At 35.4% G+C, this 14,448-nt stretch overlaps 1 protein-coding gene across 1 annotated transcript; it reads right to left on the minus strand.

The window, feature by feature from the left end:
- Positions 1-4,081: 4,081 nt before the first annotated feature.
- LOC110720560 (probable BOI-related E3 ubiquitin-protein ligase 3) lies at positions 4,082-6,711 on the minus strand. Its single transcript, XM_021899596.1, has 2 exons — positions 5,417-6,711; positions 4,082-4,905 (listed from the first exon to the last, which is right to left on the minus strand). The coding sequence occupies exons 1-2, from the start codon at positions 5,729-5,731 to the stop codon at positions 4,351-4,353; spliced, it is 870 nt and encodes a 289-aa protein (XP_021755288.1). The 5' UTR covers positions 5,732-6,711; the 3' UTR covers positions 4,082-4,350.
- Positions 6,712-14,448: the final 7,737 nt, after the last annotated feature.

The following is a 14,448-nucleotide window of genomic DNA, read 5'->3' on the forward strand; positions in this document are numbered from 1 at the left end:
ACCACTTGAGCTATCCCTCACTCTCATAAACAATATTGTTTTAAGTACGATTGTTGGCCTATAAACCTGAGTTTTCACATTTGATACAGTATAAAACCATGCAATACTAATTTTCATTTGATTGATTTACATTCACACTTCAAGCCAAAGGGTTCTCAAACACAAGGCAAAGAGGATATAAAATTAGTTGTTGGGCTCCAACCATAAGCTTAAGACTTAGGGCCTGTTCTCTTACGTTGAAATTCAGTTCAGTTCAGTTTAGCTCAGCTCAACTCTTAATTTCCTTCTCTTATAAAATATTCATTTCAGTTTAGTTTAGTTCAGTTCAGTTCTATTCAGTTCAGTTCAGCTCAATTCAGCTCAATTCAGTTCAGTTCAGTTCAGTTAAGCTCAATTCAATTCAGTTCAGTTCAGTTCTGCCGAGTTCAATCAATGAGAACAGACCCTTACTTAAACTTGAGTATAAATCTTAACAAAACTTTTTTTTTTTTAAAGGTCAGTGAAAAGTAAAGTAACTAAAATCTAAATGAAATTGGAGCAATAATGTTAGTATTAAGGCAGTCCCAAAAAACAGGAACAATATTCAAGGATTGGAAGAAGTAGATATATAGCTACTCTGCCCTATGGTTATGCTATGGTTTGGAGTGATGCATCAGTTTTTCATTATTTCCAATTTTTGTATACATGTTGAATTGAAGGTTTATGTCATCCAACAAAACAACAAAAATGGCAGGTTTATCTATGTATTAAATTACCTAAAATACACTGTACATGTTATAAGATACATAATGGATGAAGCAAAAGAGAGTAAACAGTAAACAGTGGACACCATAATTAGACTAAGCTGCAGAGTTTTATGCAATGCATGGTCTAGTCCCTACTTACCTACTCATCCATCTAAATGTCCACTTTCAGTCTTTCCTGCAATTACTTCATCTTGATCCACGTTCCTTTTATTATTATACACTTTTTTAATAATTCTGATGAGTCTAAATCTGATCCTATTTTCACATAGATAGGTTAAGCTAGATTTATGCAACAGATACCAAAAAAAAAAAAGAGATGAAAAGCTTAATAAGGTGATGTTAAAGACGAACTACTACAGTAGACAGTAGTATGCTACTGGTACTATATTAAGCATATAAAATACTCATATAATAAAGTATTAATGCATGTTTCTTTTTGGTTGATAGTAATAATAAGGTCCCATCTTTTTCAAATCTCTTCAGTCGTGTAATGGCGTAGTTGCCAGTACACAGTTTACGGCCAATGTCTGACCAAAGATTTTAAAGAATTAAAAGGAGAAAAGCAGGCTGCAAAATCTTTTCTTTCTCTCTTCCTCAGTTCCAATACAATGTGACACAAAGTTGATTCAGAAAAGAAGTTCCTTTATTTCTTTTTGGTGGTGCATGTAAAAAATTATCATGTGGATTAATGGATTACGTTGTTCTCTTCTATCTCAAAATTTTAGGTCATATACTTGTAATTAGCCAGCAGCTAGTTGCTAAGAATCGATTGCAATCGTAGGTTTAATAAACTAAACTAGTTTTTTATTTTATTTTATTTGGTAAATATAAACTAAACTAGTTGCACTATATGTTTTGACAAGTTGGTGCTCATTATTGTATGACGAGTAATGCTTAGATGTTGGTATAGCAGTGATTGGGACTAAACTTGGTAGGGAGGACCTGGGTGGCTGTGTTTGATCCTCCGCAACAACATTTGAAAGGGAAATGAAACCTAATCACTCATAACTGATCCCCAAAAACCGGATTAGCCCAAAGTGTAAACCGGGTGGAACAAAAAAAAAAGATATTGTATGACGAGTAATTGTTTGTGTATAAAGTTTTTTTTTTTTTTTTTTTTTTTTTTTTTTTTTTTTTTTTTTACGGAAAAATTGTTTTAAGTCATTTAATTGACTCTTCACCAACCAATTATATATTTATATGGTGGATTTATAGAGTCGAACCTCTAAATTAGTCAAATTAATTTATGTTTGGCAAAACTTAATGAACCAAATAAGTCCTTGGCCTAAAATAAGTTTGCATTAGTCCCAATGAACTAAGGGTCGTTCACATTTATTGAATTGAGCTGAAGTGAACTAAATAGAGCTGAACTGAACTAAATAGAGAAGGAAATTAAGAGCTGAAGTGAAGTGAACTGATTGGAGCCGAACTAAACTGAACTGAATTGAACTGAAATTAAGCTGAAGTAAACAAGCCCTAAGTTCGAAGAAGGTTCTATTTGATTCATATGATTTTGTTGGAATTACTTAATATGCGTTATTTAATAACTTATATTTTCTTTGTATTTTAAATATTTATTTTATTTGAACTTTTATTTTTTTGAAATAAAATAAAATAAGTTAAAATAAAACTAAACATTAAGGGCCTGTTCATATTTACTGAATTGAGTTGAACTGAACTGATTGGAATTGAACTGACCTGAAATGATTGGAGCTGAACTGAGCTGGGCTGAAAAGAATATTTTTTGAGAGAGGGAAATTAAGAGCTGAACTGAACTAAACTGATTGGAGTTGAACTGAACTGAACAAAAATTAAGTAAATGTGAACAGACCCTACATCGTACATTTAAGTGTTGTATTCTTTCTTTTATTTACTTTGTATATTTTTTTAAAAAAACTTTAATAAATAATATATATGCTACTTTGAACAAATTAAACTATATTGTCCTCACTAAGGGCCTGTTCACATTTACTGAACTGAACTGAACTGATTGGAGCTGAAATGAACTAAACTAATTGGAGCTGAACTGAACTGATTGGAGCTGAAATGAACTGAGTTGAAATGAATATTTTATATGAGAGGGAAAATTAGGAGCTGAATTGAACTGAACTAAACTGAAAATTAAGTAAATGTGAACATGCCCTAATTTAAAGCGCATTATACTCATTTTTTTCTCACTCATTTGAACTTATTAAGCTTATATGAAGTTATCTAAACCAACATGAGCTTAGCTAAGGTGTGTTCTAGTCACATAATTTTCACTTATTGGATTAAATCATTAGAAATTAACAAAATTTATATGGTATTTGAACTTAAATGGACTTAATAAACCTTATTAAAGTTTAGTTATAAGATGAACTTCGTAGCCTTATTAGCTTTTATTATTCATATATTTCTTCCAGAAAATAAAACATATTCACATTGAATCATTATTATTGTTGCATATTTATCTTTCTCCATTTTAAGATAGTTATTATTTTCTTTCAAAAAAAGATAGTTATTATTGGATCTTCTCTCTAAGTGTGAGCTGGCTTTTAGGTCAAAATATTGCAAGATCCAAATGTTCTAAAATAACACTTGTACCTATAAGGATCAGAAATCTCTTTAAAAAGTATATATGAAGTTGTACAATGCATGTAATCGTATGAACACAAATACTTCGTATAAGGAATGGACACATAATTTGTGAAAATGTTGTTGCAACACGTTTTGAACACTTCCAAAGAGCAACAGTATCATGATATGATGCAATCAAAGTGTAGTGTTTAGTGTGCCCCCCTTCCAAGGCTAGTTTCTCACTACCTACCAAATTCTGTTCTTAATTATAACAAAGAAAAATTAGAGCTCTTAAGGGAGAATAGAAGAATGATCATGAGCCCTATATAATTATTATATGGCCAACTTTTTAGTATTCAAAACCCAAAAAAAGAGTTATTATATAACTTTATTGAAGCTATATAGGGTAGTAAATAAAATATACTACGTAGTATATAGAAGAGAACAATTAATCAAAGTACATGTTACATATCAAAGACCAACTACGAGTAAAATTTGAATTGCGGTAACAAATGCTTAAGTCATAATATTCAACTCCTTAATTTGTCGCACACACGTCAGTCTGACAGTTATGCTTGCGATTACTACAAGTATTGAATTGAAGTCAAAATTTATTTTCCTTTCATGCCGAATAGTCGAATAGATACGTCATCTGTAAGTTAGTGACCAGAAAACGACAGAAATCGCAACGTAAAACATAAATCGAGGACGGGCACATGAATTATCAACGCCAAGCCCCCCAACAAAAAATCAAAATTTATGGAAAAAAGGACACAAAATTCCAATACAAGTACTAAGAAAAAACTTTTCCTCCGTCAATGCAACAGTTTCACAAAAGTTTACATCAGTCATCACCATCATTTCATATCCACATCCACCTAAACTAAAATGGCCCCTAAAAAGAACAAAGACAAACAAAATTTGGGGCTGTCCTTTTTTGTACAAACAAAATACAACCACTACTAAATTAAACTACTCCTAATTTTAATTCTAAAAAAAAAAAAAAAACTAATTTTACTTATTTAATTTTTTTTTTTTTGGGATTGTTTTAGAAGAATACTTCCATACTATCCTGTTTAGCAGAGTAACAAACAGGACACAACCCAAGAACAGACTCACAGTTTCTGCAGCAACAAAGATGTTTACATGGCAGAAAAACAACACACAATTTTCCACTATTACACCATTTGCAAACCATCTTGTTATTTACTTCTTGATGATTTTCTTGAAGATTACCTCTATCATTCTTGTCAATGGCTTCACATTCGTTGACACTCTCTACATCATCTTCACCACCATGATTACCATTAGCAATGTCGTTTCGAGGCGGTGTCGAAAAGACCAGGTTTTGCTGGATTACAAAGAGCATGTTGTTGAGTTCAATCACCATTTCTTCTTTCTCCCTTGCAATACTCTGCCACATCTCTGTTTCTTGTTCTGATTTCTTCAAGAAATCTTCTAGTATCTTTGCTTTTCCCCTTAATTTTTCAAGATTTTCATCTTTTTCTTTCATTATTGCCATTGTTCTTGACTCAAAGCTGTTTACAAGATACTGCATTTGCTGCCTTTTTTGTTGGTGTATTGCTTGCTTCAGTTTTTCTCCCTATTTCACATTGCAAAATTTTTAAGAAATTAACACAATTTCACTGTATTTTCTTGGAAAAAATTATAAAATAAATCACAATAAACCCAATAAATGGAAATTTGGCATAAATTCTGAAAATTACACGTATAAAATATAACAGGTTGTTAAATTAAACATGATTTTTTTTTTTTTGGAAAAATATAAATCAAAATTATTAAACACAGATTATAAAAAACAAACATGATATTATTGGTAGTTTTTAACACATGCCACGCCATAAATATAACGTAAAAATAATTTAACAGATGGTTATTAAATACAAATTAATTATAAATCATATCATAAAAGTCTCTTCTATTTTTACTCCTAGTAACACAAATCATGCAAAAATTCAAAACAACCTTGAAAAGATATCATCAAACCTTTTTTTTAGGTCTGCAATTCTTGTAAAACAATAAATCGTTACGTTAAAGTTTAAACCGTCTGATACAAGAATTTACGAACAGTAAGATAACAATGGCGTATGTACCTGGACATGGAGATAAAGATCAACTTCACGCTTATGTTGATCAAGCAACGCAGAAAAAGGCAAAGAATTCTCAGTAACAGCAGTTGTTGCTGCAGTAGAAGAAGAACCAATTCCTTGATTATTACCAACGTTGTTATACCCCATTCCCATTCCCATTCCCATTTCCATTCCGGGCTCGAAACGGTATCGCTGTGGTTGTGTTTGGGGTAGCGGTTGGTGATTTTGAAGAGGATTAGAGAGATTGGGAAATGTTGGAATCATATAATCTTGAGAAAAACCCAGATTTTCTGAGAAAATTTCAGTCTCAACCGCCATTTTAAAAATGAGATTAGAGAGATGTGGGTGGTTTAGTTTTTTTAGGGAGCGGTTTTATGAAATTAAATCAAGTTCTGCCAAAGTAATAATAATGTTGCGGGGGTAGGTTATGATATGAGGGGGAGAGGGGGGGGGGCAAAAGAGCAAAGATTTCATGACTAATATTTTTGGTGTCCTTTTATAAGGCAAAAGTGAAGCACATAAGGAAGGATTATAGGGGAGTATATATAATATTAAAATGTAAATAAAAATACTGACAGAAAGGAAAAAAAATTAAATTAGAAAAGAAAGAAATCGATCGGATTTTAACGTTGTTTTGATGGGTAAATTAAATTAGTAAAAATAAAAAGGGAAAAAAGGAGGAGAGAGAAAATAAGACGACGACGACGTATACATGCAGATATTGTGACAGTCAATCAGTCACAGAGGAAAGGCTTAGTAGGTCAAGTTTTGATTTATTTGAAGTGCGAAAAGGACATTTTCAGATTTTAGAGAGAGAATTTTGAGAGAGAGAAAATTATTTTATTTTAAGAGAAAATAAATCAAAGGAAGAAAAATGTTTTGGATTTTTACTTGTCAGTTGGGTCATTGGGAAAGGTTGACGGATTTGATTTACAAATTGCAAAGACTTTGATTTTTCTTTTCGTTTTTTTTTTGGCTTTTCAATTTTTTTTTTTTGGTGGAAATTGCCAAATTGGCCTTTTCAATTAGTTTGTTGGATCTGTCGAAAAAAAATAAAAAAATAAATTAGTGTGTTGGAAATCTTTTTCTTCCTAATTTGTTGCTTTAGGTGACCCGTTGTATTTATGATCGGGACAAAGAAAAACAAGCCATTTTATTAGAAAGTAAAATTATTTTAGGTGGATGGGATTTGACATAATTTTTCTATTATTATCTTAAGTTTTTATGATTTTACATTATGTGTTTGAGATATGTTATGATTTTACCTTTGGCATTTCAAATTTTGGTACTCATTTTGGATTTCTAAGGTTACAAATCTACCTATTTTGAATATCTCACATTGATATTATTAATTTTTTTTATTTGATATGCTGACGTTCAAACCAACCTTTTTTCAAGAGAAAAATCTACCAATTTTGAGATTGAATATCTCAGTTGATATTTATTAATTTTTAAAATTGTAATGGTGACGCTAATATCTCAGTTGATATTATTATTTTTTAATTGTTATGCTGACGTCGTGCAAAACTAACCTTTTCTCAAGAGTAATACTTTAATTTTGGATTCTCTTAAAATAAAGACTTTAGTTTTTTTTATTGAAGAAAAGACACTTCAATTTTGAATTTCTAAAATAAAAAATTAATTTTGAATTATAATTACGGTCTTGACTAATTCCTTCTCAAACGAATTAAAATAAACCCCAAAAAAAGAAAATAAGAAAAATAAATACACACACAAAATTATTAGCTGAATTACTGTGGATATATCGCAAGTTTTGATAATTTCATTTGAGTGTCTGAAGTTCACAAACTATCTTTACTACCTCCTTGTTTTGATAAGTGTTACGCTTTCATCCTTGGAGAAACCATTGATTCGGTGAAGCCTTCGGATATTGAACTTTTCCATTTACCAATGTGGATTAGAGTTTATAATCTCCCCCGTAAAGATAGATTAAACCTTGCTAATGTGGAAAAGATTGGCAATAAAATTGGAATTTTGTTAAACTTGATGATGCTGCAAAGGTGGGGATTGACAAGTCCATTAGGATCCGGGCTCAAGTGGACGTTCGAAAGCCTTTATTAAAACAGGTGAGGCTAAAATTGAGAGGTGGAATTGAAGAATCCTTTGAGGTGAAGTATGAAAAACCATCTCTCTCTCTCTCACTCTTTTTTTTTAGCAGTATGATGGGGCATGGATTGAAAGACTGTGAAACATAAGGAGCATGATGAGACATCCCTTCCGTATGGTTCGTGGTTAAAAGCTTCACCATGGAAGTTGTTTTGGTCAAAAAACTGAATACCAGGTTCGACCTGGGTTACGATAGCTACAACTAGATTGAGGTGAAGGAAATTGTTGAATCTGGATCTACGAAATGAACAAAAAGGAATGAGGGAGAAGACACACGAGATGATGACGTAGAAAACCCCAAGAACAAGGGTAAAAACTGCGTGTGGCTATGAGTCCACCAATCTACTAGGTGTTTCGGTTGAACAGATTACAATGTAGGTTACAGATTGTTGGCTGAACGATAATAAAACGACTAGTATTCTATGATTATGCTAAGTAGTAAGACTCTTATATTTTTTGATGCCCTTTACAATGAATATCCTTATATTTATATACTAGGAAAGCATCTAAAGGGTCTTCAACGGCTCTTTCTCTAGATTCCTAGAAATCCGCAGTTGAGGGCCAAAGCTGCCCCTACTTTCTCTCCACGTCTCCAGGTCTGTTACTTCCACGTTTGAATTGGTCTTCCTCAACGACTAGACTGCTGGGAGTGGTTCCTATTTCCACGGATGGGATTTTGTATCTTTTTCCACTCGAAGATTCCTGGGAATATTCCTTGAGAATATGCTCAGTTGCTTGGTTTCCTAGTGTTAGTTTTGCAGCTATCTTCAACCTGTATATCACTAATCTGCGACCTGTAACCTGTCTACCTGTAGAACATGGGAATTTTTGGGTGAAAATTCTAGCACAACAGTTTGCCTCCAACTTGTCTCTTAGATGTTCTAATGACTTCTACGAGGCAAGCTCAGAAAATCCGTTAAAAAAGATAAAAATGCAAAATGCATCTTTATAGATAAATTCAAATTCGTTGCAAAAGATAAACATCCTTGAAAAGATAAATTCAAGTCGTTAGATACAATTAATGCGGTATAAATAGATAAGTAAGGATTCTTCCAACTACTTCCCCTTTTGTGATAAACACTATCTCAGAAAATCTAGGGTTTTTTGATATGCAAAAATTGGGGAAACAAGATCGACGAGGACACAACACAATTTAAACAAGGATTTCGTTGTAGTGGAGTCAAGCTTTGCCAACTCTCTCTATCCTGGTAAGTAATTGAGTTTTTTATTTCTCAATTTCGTTGCTTTCTTTGATTTTTCTAGCGAAAACTGTTTTCAATTATGGTGAAAATTAAGCATGTTGCTAAGAAAAAATGTCATAGACATACGGATAGGAACTTGAGAGTGAACCAAAGTAATATGGGGAAAGCAGATGAAGATAAAGCTAGCAAAGTTACAGAGGACGATTTGGCAGAGCTGAAAGCAATGGGTGGGTTCCCTGGATCTGCTGTGCTGATTGCGCTTGGACCAGATGACAGGCCACAGCTCTGCAGCAAGGATAACATTGTACTCCACGAGTACCCTTTTAAACATGGTTTCACATATCCTGTCTCTCACTTGGCTAGGCAAATTCTAGAAACTTTTGATTTGAGTCCAGGGTAACTTATGCCTGTGATGAGTGACATTTATGTCACTCTTAGGGGTAGTATTTAGGTCTTTTTCCTCTTATTTTTCTTAGGTTTTTCCACCTCATTATCTTCTTATGGCTTCTTTTTGTGTTGATGAAAAGTAATGCTTATTTTGATAATCTTTATGCATTATTTTATCATCCCCATGCTCTCGTGAACTTTGGTATCTTCTGCAGGTTCCGTGACAGTCCTATGCACGGTGGGAGGCCCCTTGGCCAAGCATGGAAGCCATGGACAAAGGAAAGAGGGGCAAAAGGGAAGGAGAGGAAGCAAGAAAAGGAAGTGCAAGAGGAGGTGTGGCCGAACCTCTGAAAGGTCCGGTCGAACCTTGGTGTGGTCAAACTTTTCAAAAGTTCGACCGAACCTCCAGGGTGCAGTGAAGGCAGTGTCAAACCTGTTTTCAGCAATTTTGCAGGAGAGGTCGAACCTCAAAAGTTCGACCAAACAAGGATCAGGGAGGTTCGACCGAACCTACCCTGAGTCCGACCGAACTTACCCATAGTTCGGTCGGACCTTTTCCCGATCTCAGCCGATTTTGTACGGACTATTTAAGGTCCTTTTGAGGTCGTTTAAAAGAAGACGGGAGAAGCAGGACAGTAGCCTAGTTTTCAGAAACCTCCTTTAGTTTGAAACATTCCTTAGGATTAATTTAGCTTAGTTTTCATCAAATCAAATCATTGTATTAGTGAAATTCAAGAATTATTCTCAAAGTTGGGCAATTTGTATTCAACATTTGAAGCTTCAATTAGTAATTTCTCCAACCTTCTTCCTTTTAATTTCAGATTTCATTTGGTATTTGCATGTTATTTAAATCTTCTTAGTTCTTGGTAATTTGTTATTGGATGATAGTTATTTCAATTGTTAACCACTTTTCCCCAATTATTGAAGTATTTAGAACCCTAATTCTTGATTGCATGTTGATAAACATGAGTTGTGAGTAGTTTTCTTGCTAGGGGTTGGGTGAAGCTCGACCTTTTTGGGTTAACTATGCAAATGTGGGAGAAGCATTGATGTTTGTATTGCAATTAAATTGATTATATGAGATTGCTTGTTAGTTCCTCATGATAGGTTTAGCTACCCTTGACTAAGGAGCTTGATAGTATGATATGCCTAATTTGACATGGAAGTGTAAATTGAGTACGTCATTACTTATTGTAATTTGATTATGTATCATCTATTGCTAAACTAATGAGGAATCTAAGTTTAGTAGTGTGAGTTGTTTTCTAATTGCATGAGGTTGATTTTACATATAGTCCTTGCTATATCTTGTCTATTTTACTCCCCGTTTGCCTATTTGCCTTGGTTGAGCGGATCTCATTCCCTAGTATCTTTAATTCATTGATTTAGCACCATAGTTTGTTTGTCTTCTTGACGAACCCCTATTCACCAATTGACTTCGAGCTAGCTTAAGTGTAAAGATCTTTGGCAATCATATCCTGTTCCTTGTGGACCGAACTCTTACTTGTCATTATGCTTGGTTTGTAAGGTGTTTGTTAATAAATGTGTTTGATTGAGTGTGGAATGTACGACCGTTCGCACGCCCATCAAAATGGCGCCGTTGCCGGGGAACGGTGTTGTTGATAGCTAATTGATTACTTGAGTCTAGTTCACCATAAAAAAAATTCAAAAAGATTGTCTCTTTTTGGCTACACTTGTAGCCTTGGTACTAATTGCGTTTGTTGAGAGTGTATGCGCAGAACTCATAACAGGATCTTGGTACCTTACGATCCCGAGATTGAGCAAACTTATAGAAGGAGAAAAAGAGCCGGTTCTAGGCCGTTTACTACTCCCCCAGCTAGAGAGACCAATTTCGAGGAGGATCGAGATCAAATGGGTGACGCGGAACCACCACCTCAAAGACCTTTAAAGGAGTTGGGAACTCCAGGAGCTTATAGAGCTTCAAGCGGAATTGCTCCACCCGTTACTCAAGCCAATGACTTCGAGATTCGGCCCGCAATGATTAATTTGATTGAAAGGAGGCAATATAGTGGAGCAAAACATGAGAGCCCTCTTGCACACTTGAACGAGTTCGAAAAATATTGTAACACGATCAAGGTAAATGGGGTAACTCAAGAGTTTGTGAGACTAAAGTTGTTTCCTTTTTCTTTGATAGGAAGAGCTCTTGAATGGCTTGAGAAGGAGGTGAGGCCTAACTCCTTGAGAACTTGGGACGAGGTCACCATGACTTTCTTAGGAAGATTCTATTCCCAAAAGAAGACGGTCGAGGCAAGAGCTTTGATCCAAGGTTTTCGTCAAAAAGCTAGTGAAACCATTTATGAAGCATGGGAACGATACAAGGAATATCAAAGGGAGTGCCCTCATCATGGCATTCCGTCATACCAAGTGCTTCAAATTTTCTATGGAGGCTTGAGCCCACAAGGAAAGACTAGCTTGGATGCAGGAGCGGGTGGCCCGATTATGAACAAAACGGAGGAGCAAGTCATAGAGATAATTGAGGATGTGGTGAGGCACCACATGGATTGGCAAGAAGGAGAGAGAGATTCTCTAAACAAGGGAGGAAATGCGGTTTACTCCGTTGACCATCTTAATGCCATCAACAATTTGACCTCCCAAATCGCCAACCTTGGAAAGGAGATGACGTCCATTAAGGCAAAACTAGAGACCTCTAGTTCAACACAAGAGCATCCCTCCCAATCTAAGGGGAGAGGTATGAATTCTAACTCTTCTCCCTCTACTTCTAATAACATGCCTCATGGATGTTTGTTTTGTGAAAATTGTGGGTCTTATGACCATGATACCTCTTCTTGTAATTATGATTTCCAACCCCAACCCCAATACGAAGATGGTAATGAAAATGAAAATGAACAAGTCAATGCCTTGTCTTATGATAATAGACATAGGAATGACAATCAAAGATACTTACCACCAAATAGAAGAGAACAAGGGGGGAATTCCTATAACCAAAGAGGAAATGATTACGATTACCATAATCAAAATCAATGGGGAAGTAGGAACCAAAGGGACCAAAATCCCCAAGGTAACTACAACCAACAAGGTGGTTATGGTAACCAAAATCATAATAATCAAGGAAACTATGGGAATCAAGGGCAATTTCACCAAGGGGGAAACTCTAATAATCGGAACAATTGGAACAACAATAATAATAGAGTTTCTTCTAATCAAAATACGTCCAATTCGAATGCTAGAGGTAATAGGGCTTCCCAAGACAACCACTATGCACAAGCACCACATAGTAGGTCTAGCTTGGAGGAAATGATGGAAAATCAAACTAAAATGTTCAATTCTTTCATGGCCTCAAGTGAAAAGAAATTTAGTGAAGTAATGACCCATAACAAAATGCTTGAAACACAAATTTCTCAATTGGCCAATGCTTTAAAAGAGGGTGCTAGCACTTCTAAACTTCCACCCCAAGGACTTGACCCCAAGAAACCGGTGAATGCTATATCAACTAGGAGTGGGAAAGTGTTGGAAGAGAGAGTCCCTAAGGAAAACAATGAGAAATTGAACATGAGTGAGCCTCCCTTTAAAAGCGATTCTGAACAAGAGAGAGAGCAAAACCATGAGAATGAAAAGGAGAAAGAATGTGAGAAAGAAAAAGAATTTGAGAAAGAGAGAAGAGAAAAAGAGAGTGAAAAAGAAACCAAACAATTGCAAAGACTTCCATATCCCCATAAATTTGTGAGACACAAATTAGATGTGCAATTCGGAAAATTCCTTGAAACACTGAAGCAAATTCACCTTTCAATCCCTTTTACCGATGCTATCAAGCAAATGCCTAACTATGCTAGGTTTTTAAAAGATATTTTGAGTGGAAGGAGAAAGTGTGATGTGGTGGAAACGGTGAATCTCACCGAGAATTGTAGTGCTATTATCATGAATAAGATGCCACCAAAGTTAAAAGATCCCGGTAACTTTTCTATCCCATGTGCAATATACAAGATGCAAATTGATAATGCTTTGTGTGACCTAGGGGCTAGTGTTAGTCTAATGCCATACTCGGTATACCAAAGACTTGGGATAGGGGAACTTCTACCCACCAACATCACCCTTCAATTGGCCGATCGCTCTATTAAATTCCCAAAGGGTAAGGTAGAGGATGTTCCTCTAAGGGTGGGGAAGTTTGTAATCCCGGTGGATTTTGTTGTGTTAGAGATGGATGAAGATGTTAACATTCCAATAATTCTAGGAAGACCTTTTCTTGCTACTTCGGGTGCTTTAATAGATGTTCAAAGTGCTAAAATTTCACTAAAAGTAGGAGATGAGGTGATAGAATTTGATTTGAATGAGAGCATGAAATATCCAAGCTCTAGTCTTGATAATTGCATGATGATTGATACTATTGATTCTATTGTAACTTCTATGCATGAGCACTTGCTCACTACTAACGATGCCCTTGAGAATGTCCTTTTGAACAAGGAAAAGATAGGTGACCAAAGCAAAGAGATGGCATTGTATGAAGAGATGCTTGAAGGAAGTACAGAATCAAGCAATGAGCAAGTGTGCATGGGAATCACAACACATGATGCATTAGAAGTAGCTATCTCAACAGAAGGTAAGGGTGTTCCAATGGTAGAGTTGAAACCTCTACCATCACACCTAAGGTATGAGTTTCTAGGCCCCAATTCAACTTTTCCGGTTATTGTGAATTCTTCTTTGAACGAGTGCCAAACTCAAATGTTATGTGGTGTTTTGAGAGATCACCAAGGTGCTTTAGGCTATACCATAGATAACCTCAAAGGTATTAGCCCCGCTTTATGTATGCACCACATAACACTTGAGGAGGGTGCTAAGCCTTCCATTGAGAGGCAAAGGAAACTCAATCCTCAAATGGGGGAGGTGGTGAAGAAGGAAATCACCAAACTCCTTGATGCCGGCATCATCTTCCCCATTTCGAGTTCTAGATGGGTTTCCCCCGTTCATGTGGTCCCTAAAAAGGGAGGAATGACCGTAGTTGAAAATGAGAATGGTAATCTCATTTCAACTAGAACGGTGACTGGTTGGAGGATGTGCATAGACTATAGACGTCTAAATGCATCCACCAACAAGGATCATTTTCTCTCCCTTTTATCGACCAAATGCTTGAAAGACTAACCAAGCACAAGTATTATTGCTTTCTTGATGGTTATTCGGGTTTCTTTCAAATCCCTATAAACCCGGATGACCAAGAGAAAACAACCTTTACTTGTCCCTATGGAACCTTTGCATACAGGAGGATGCCCTTCGGGCTTTGCAACGCACCGACAACCTTCCAAAGATGCATGATGAGTATTTTTGGGGACATGCTTGAAGCCGAAATGG

Source organism: Chenopodium quinoa, unplaced genomic scaffold, assembly GCF_001683475.1.
Source record: "Chenopodium quinoa cultivar QQ74 unplaced genomic scaffold, ASM168347v1, whole genome shotgun sequence".
NCBI lineage: Eukaryota > Viridiplantae > Streptophyta > Magnoliopsida > Caryophyllales > Amaranthaceae > Chenopodium > Chenopodium quinoa.

Excerpts from the sequence above, each read along its gene's own strand:
- LOC110720560 (XM_021899596.1), bottom strand. The coding sequence starts at position 5,731 with ATGGCGGTTGAGACTGAAATTTTCTCAGAAAATCTGGGTTTTTCTCAA. Across the intron at positions 4,906-5,416 it reads ATCTTTATCTCCATGTCCAG|GGAGAAAAACTGAAGCAAGC; the intron begins GTACATACGCCA and ends AATGTGAAATAG.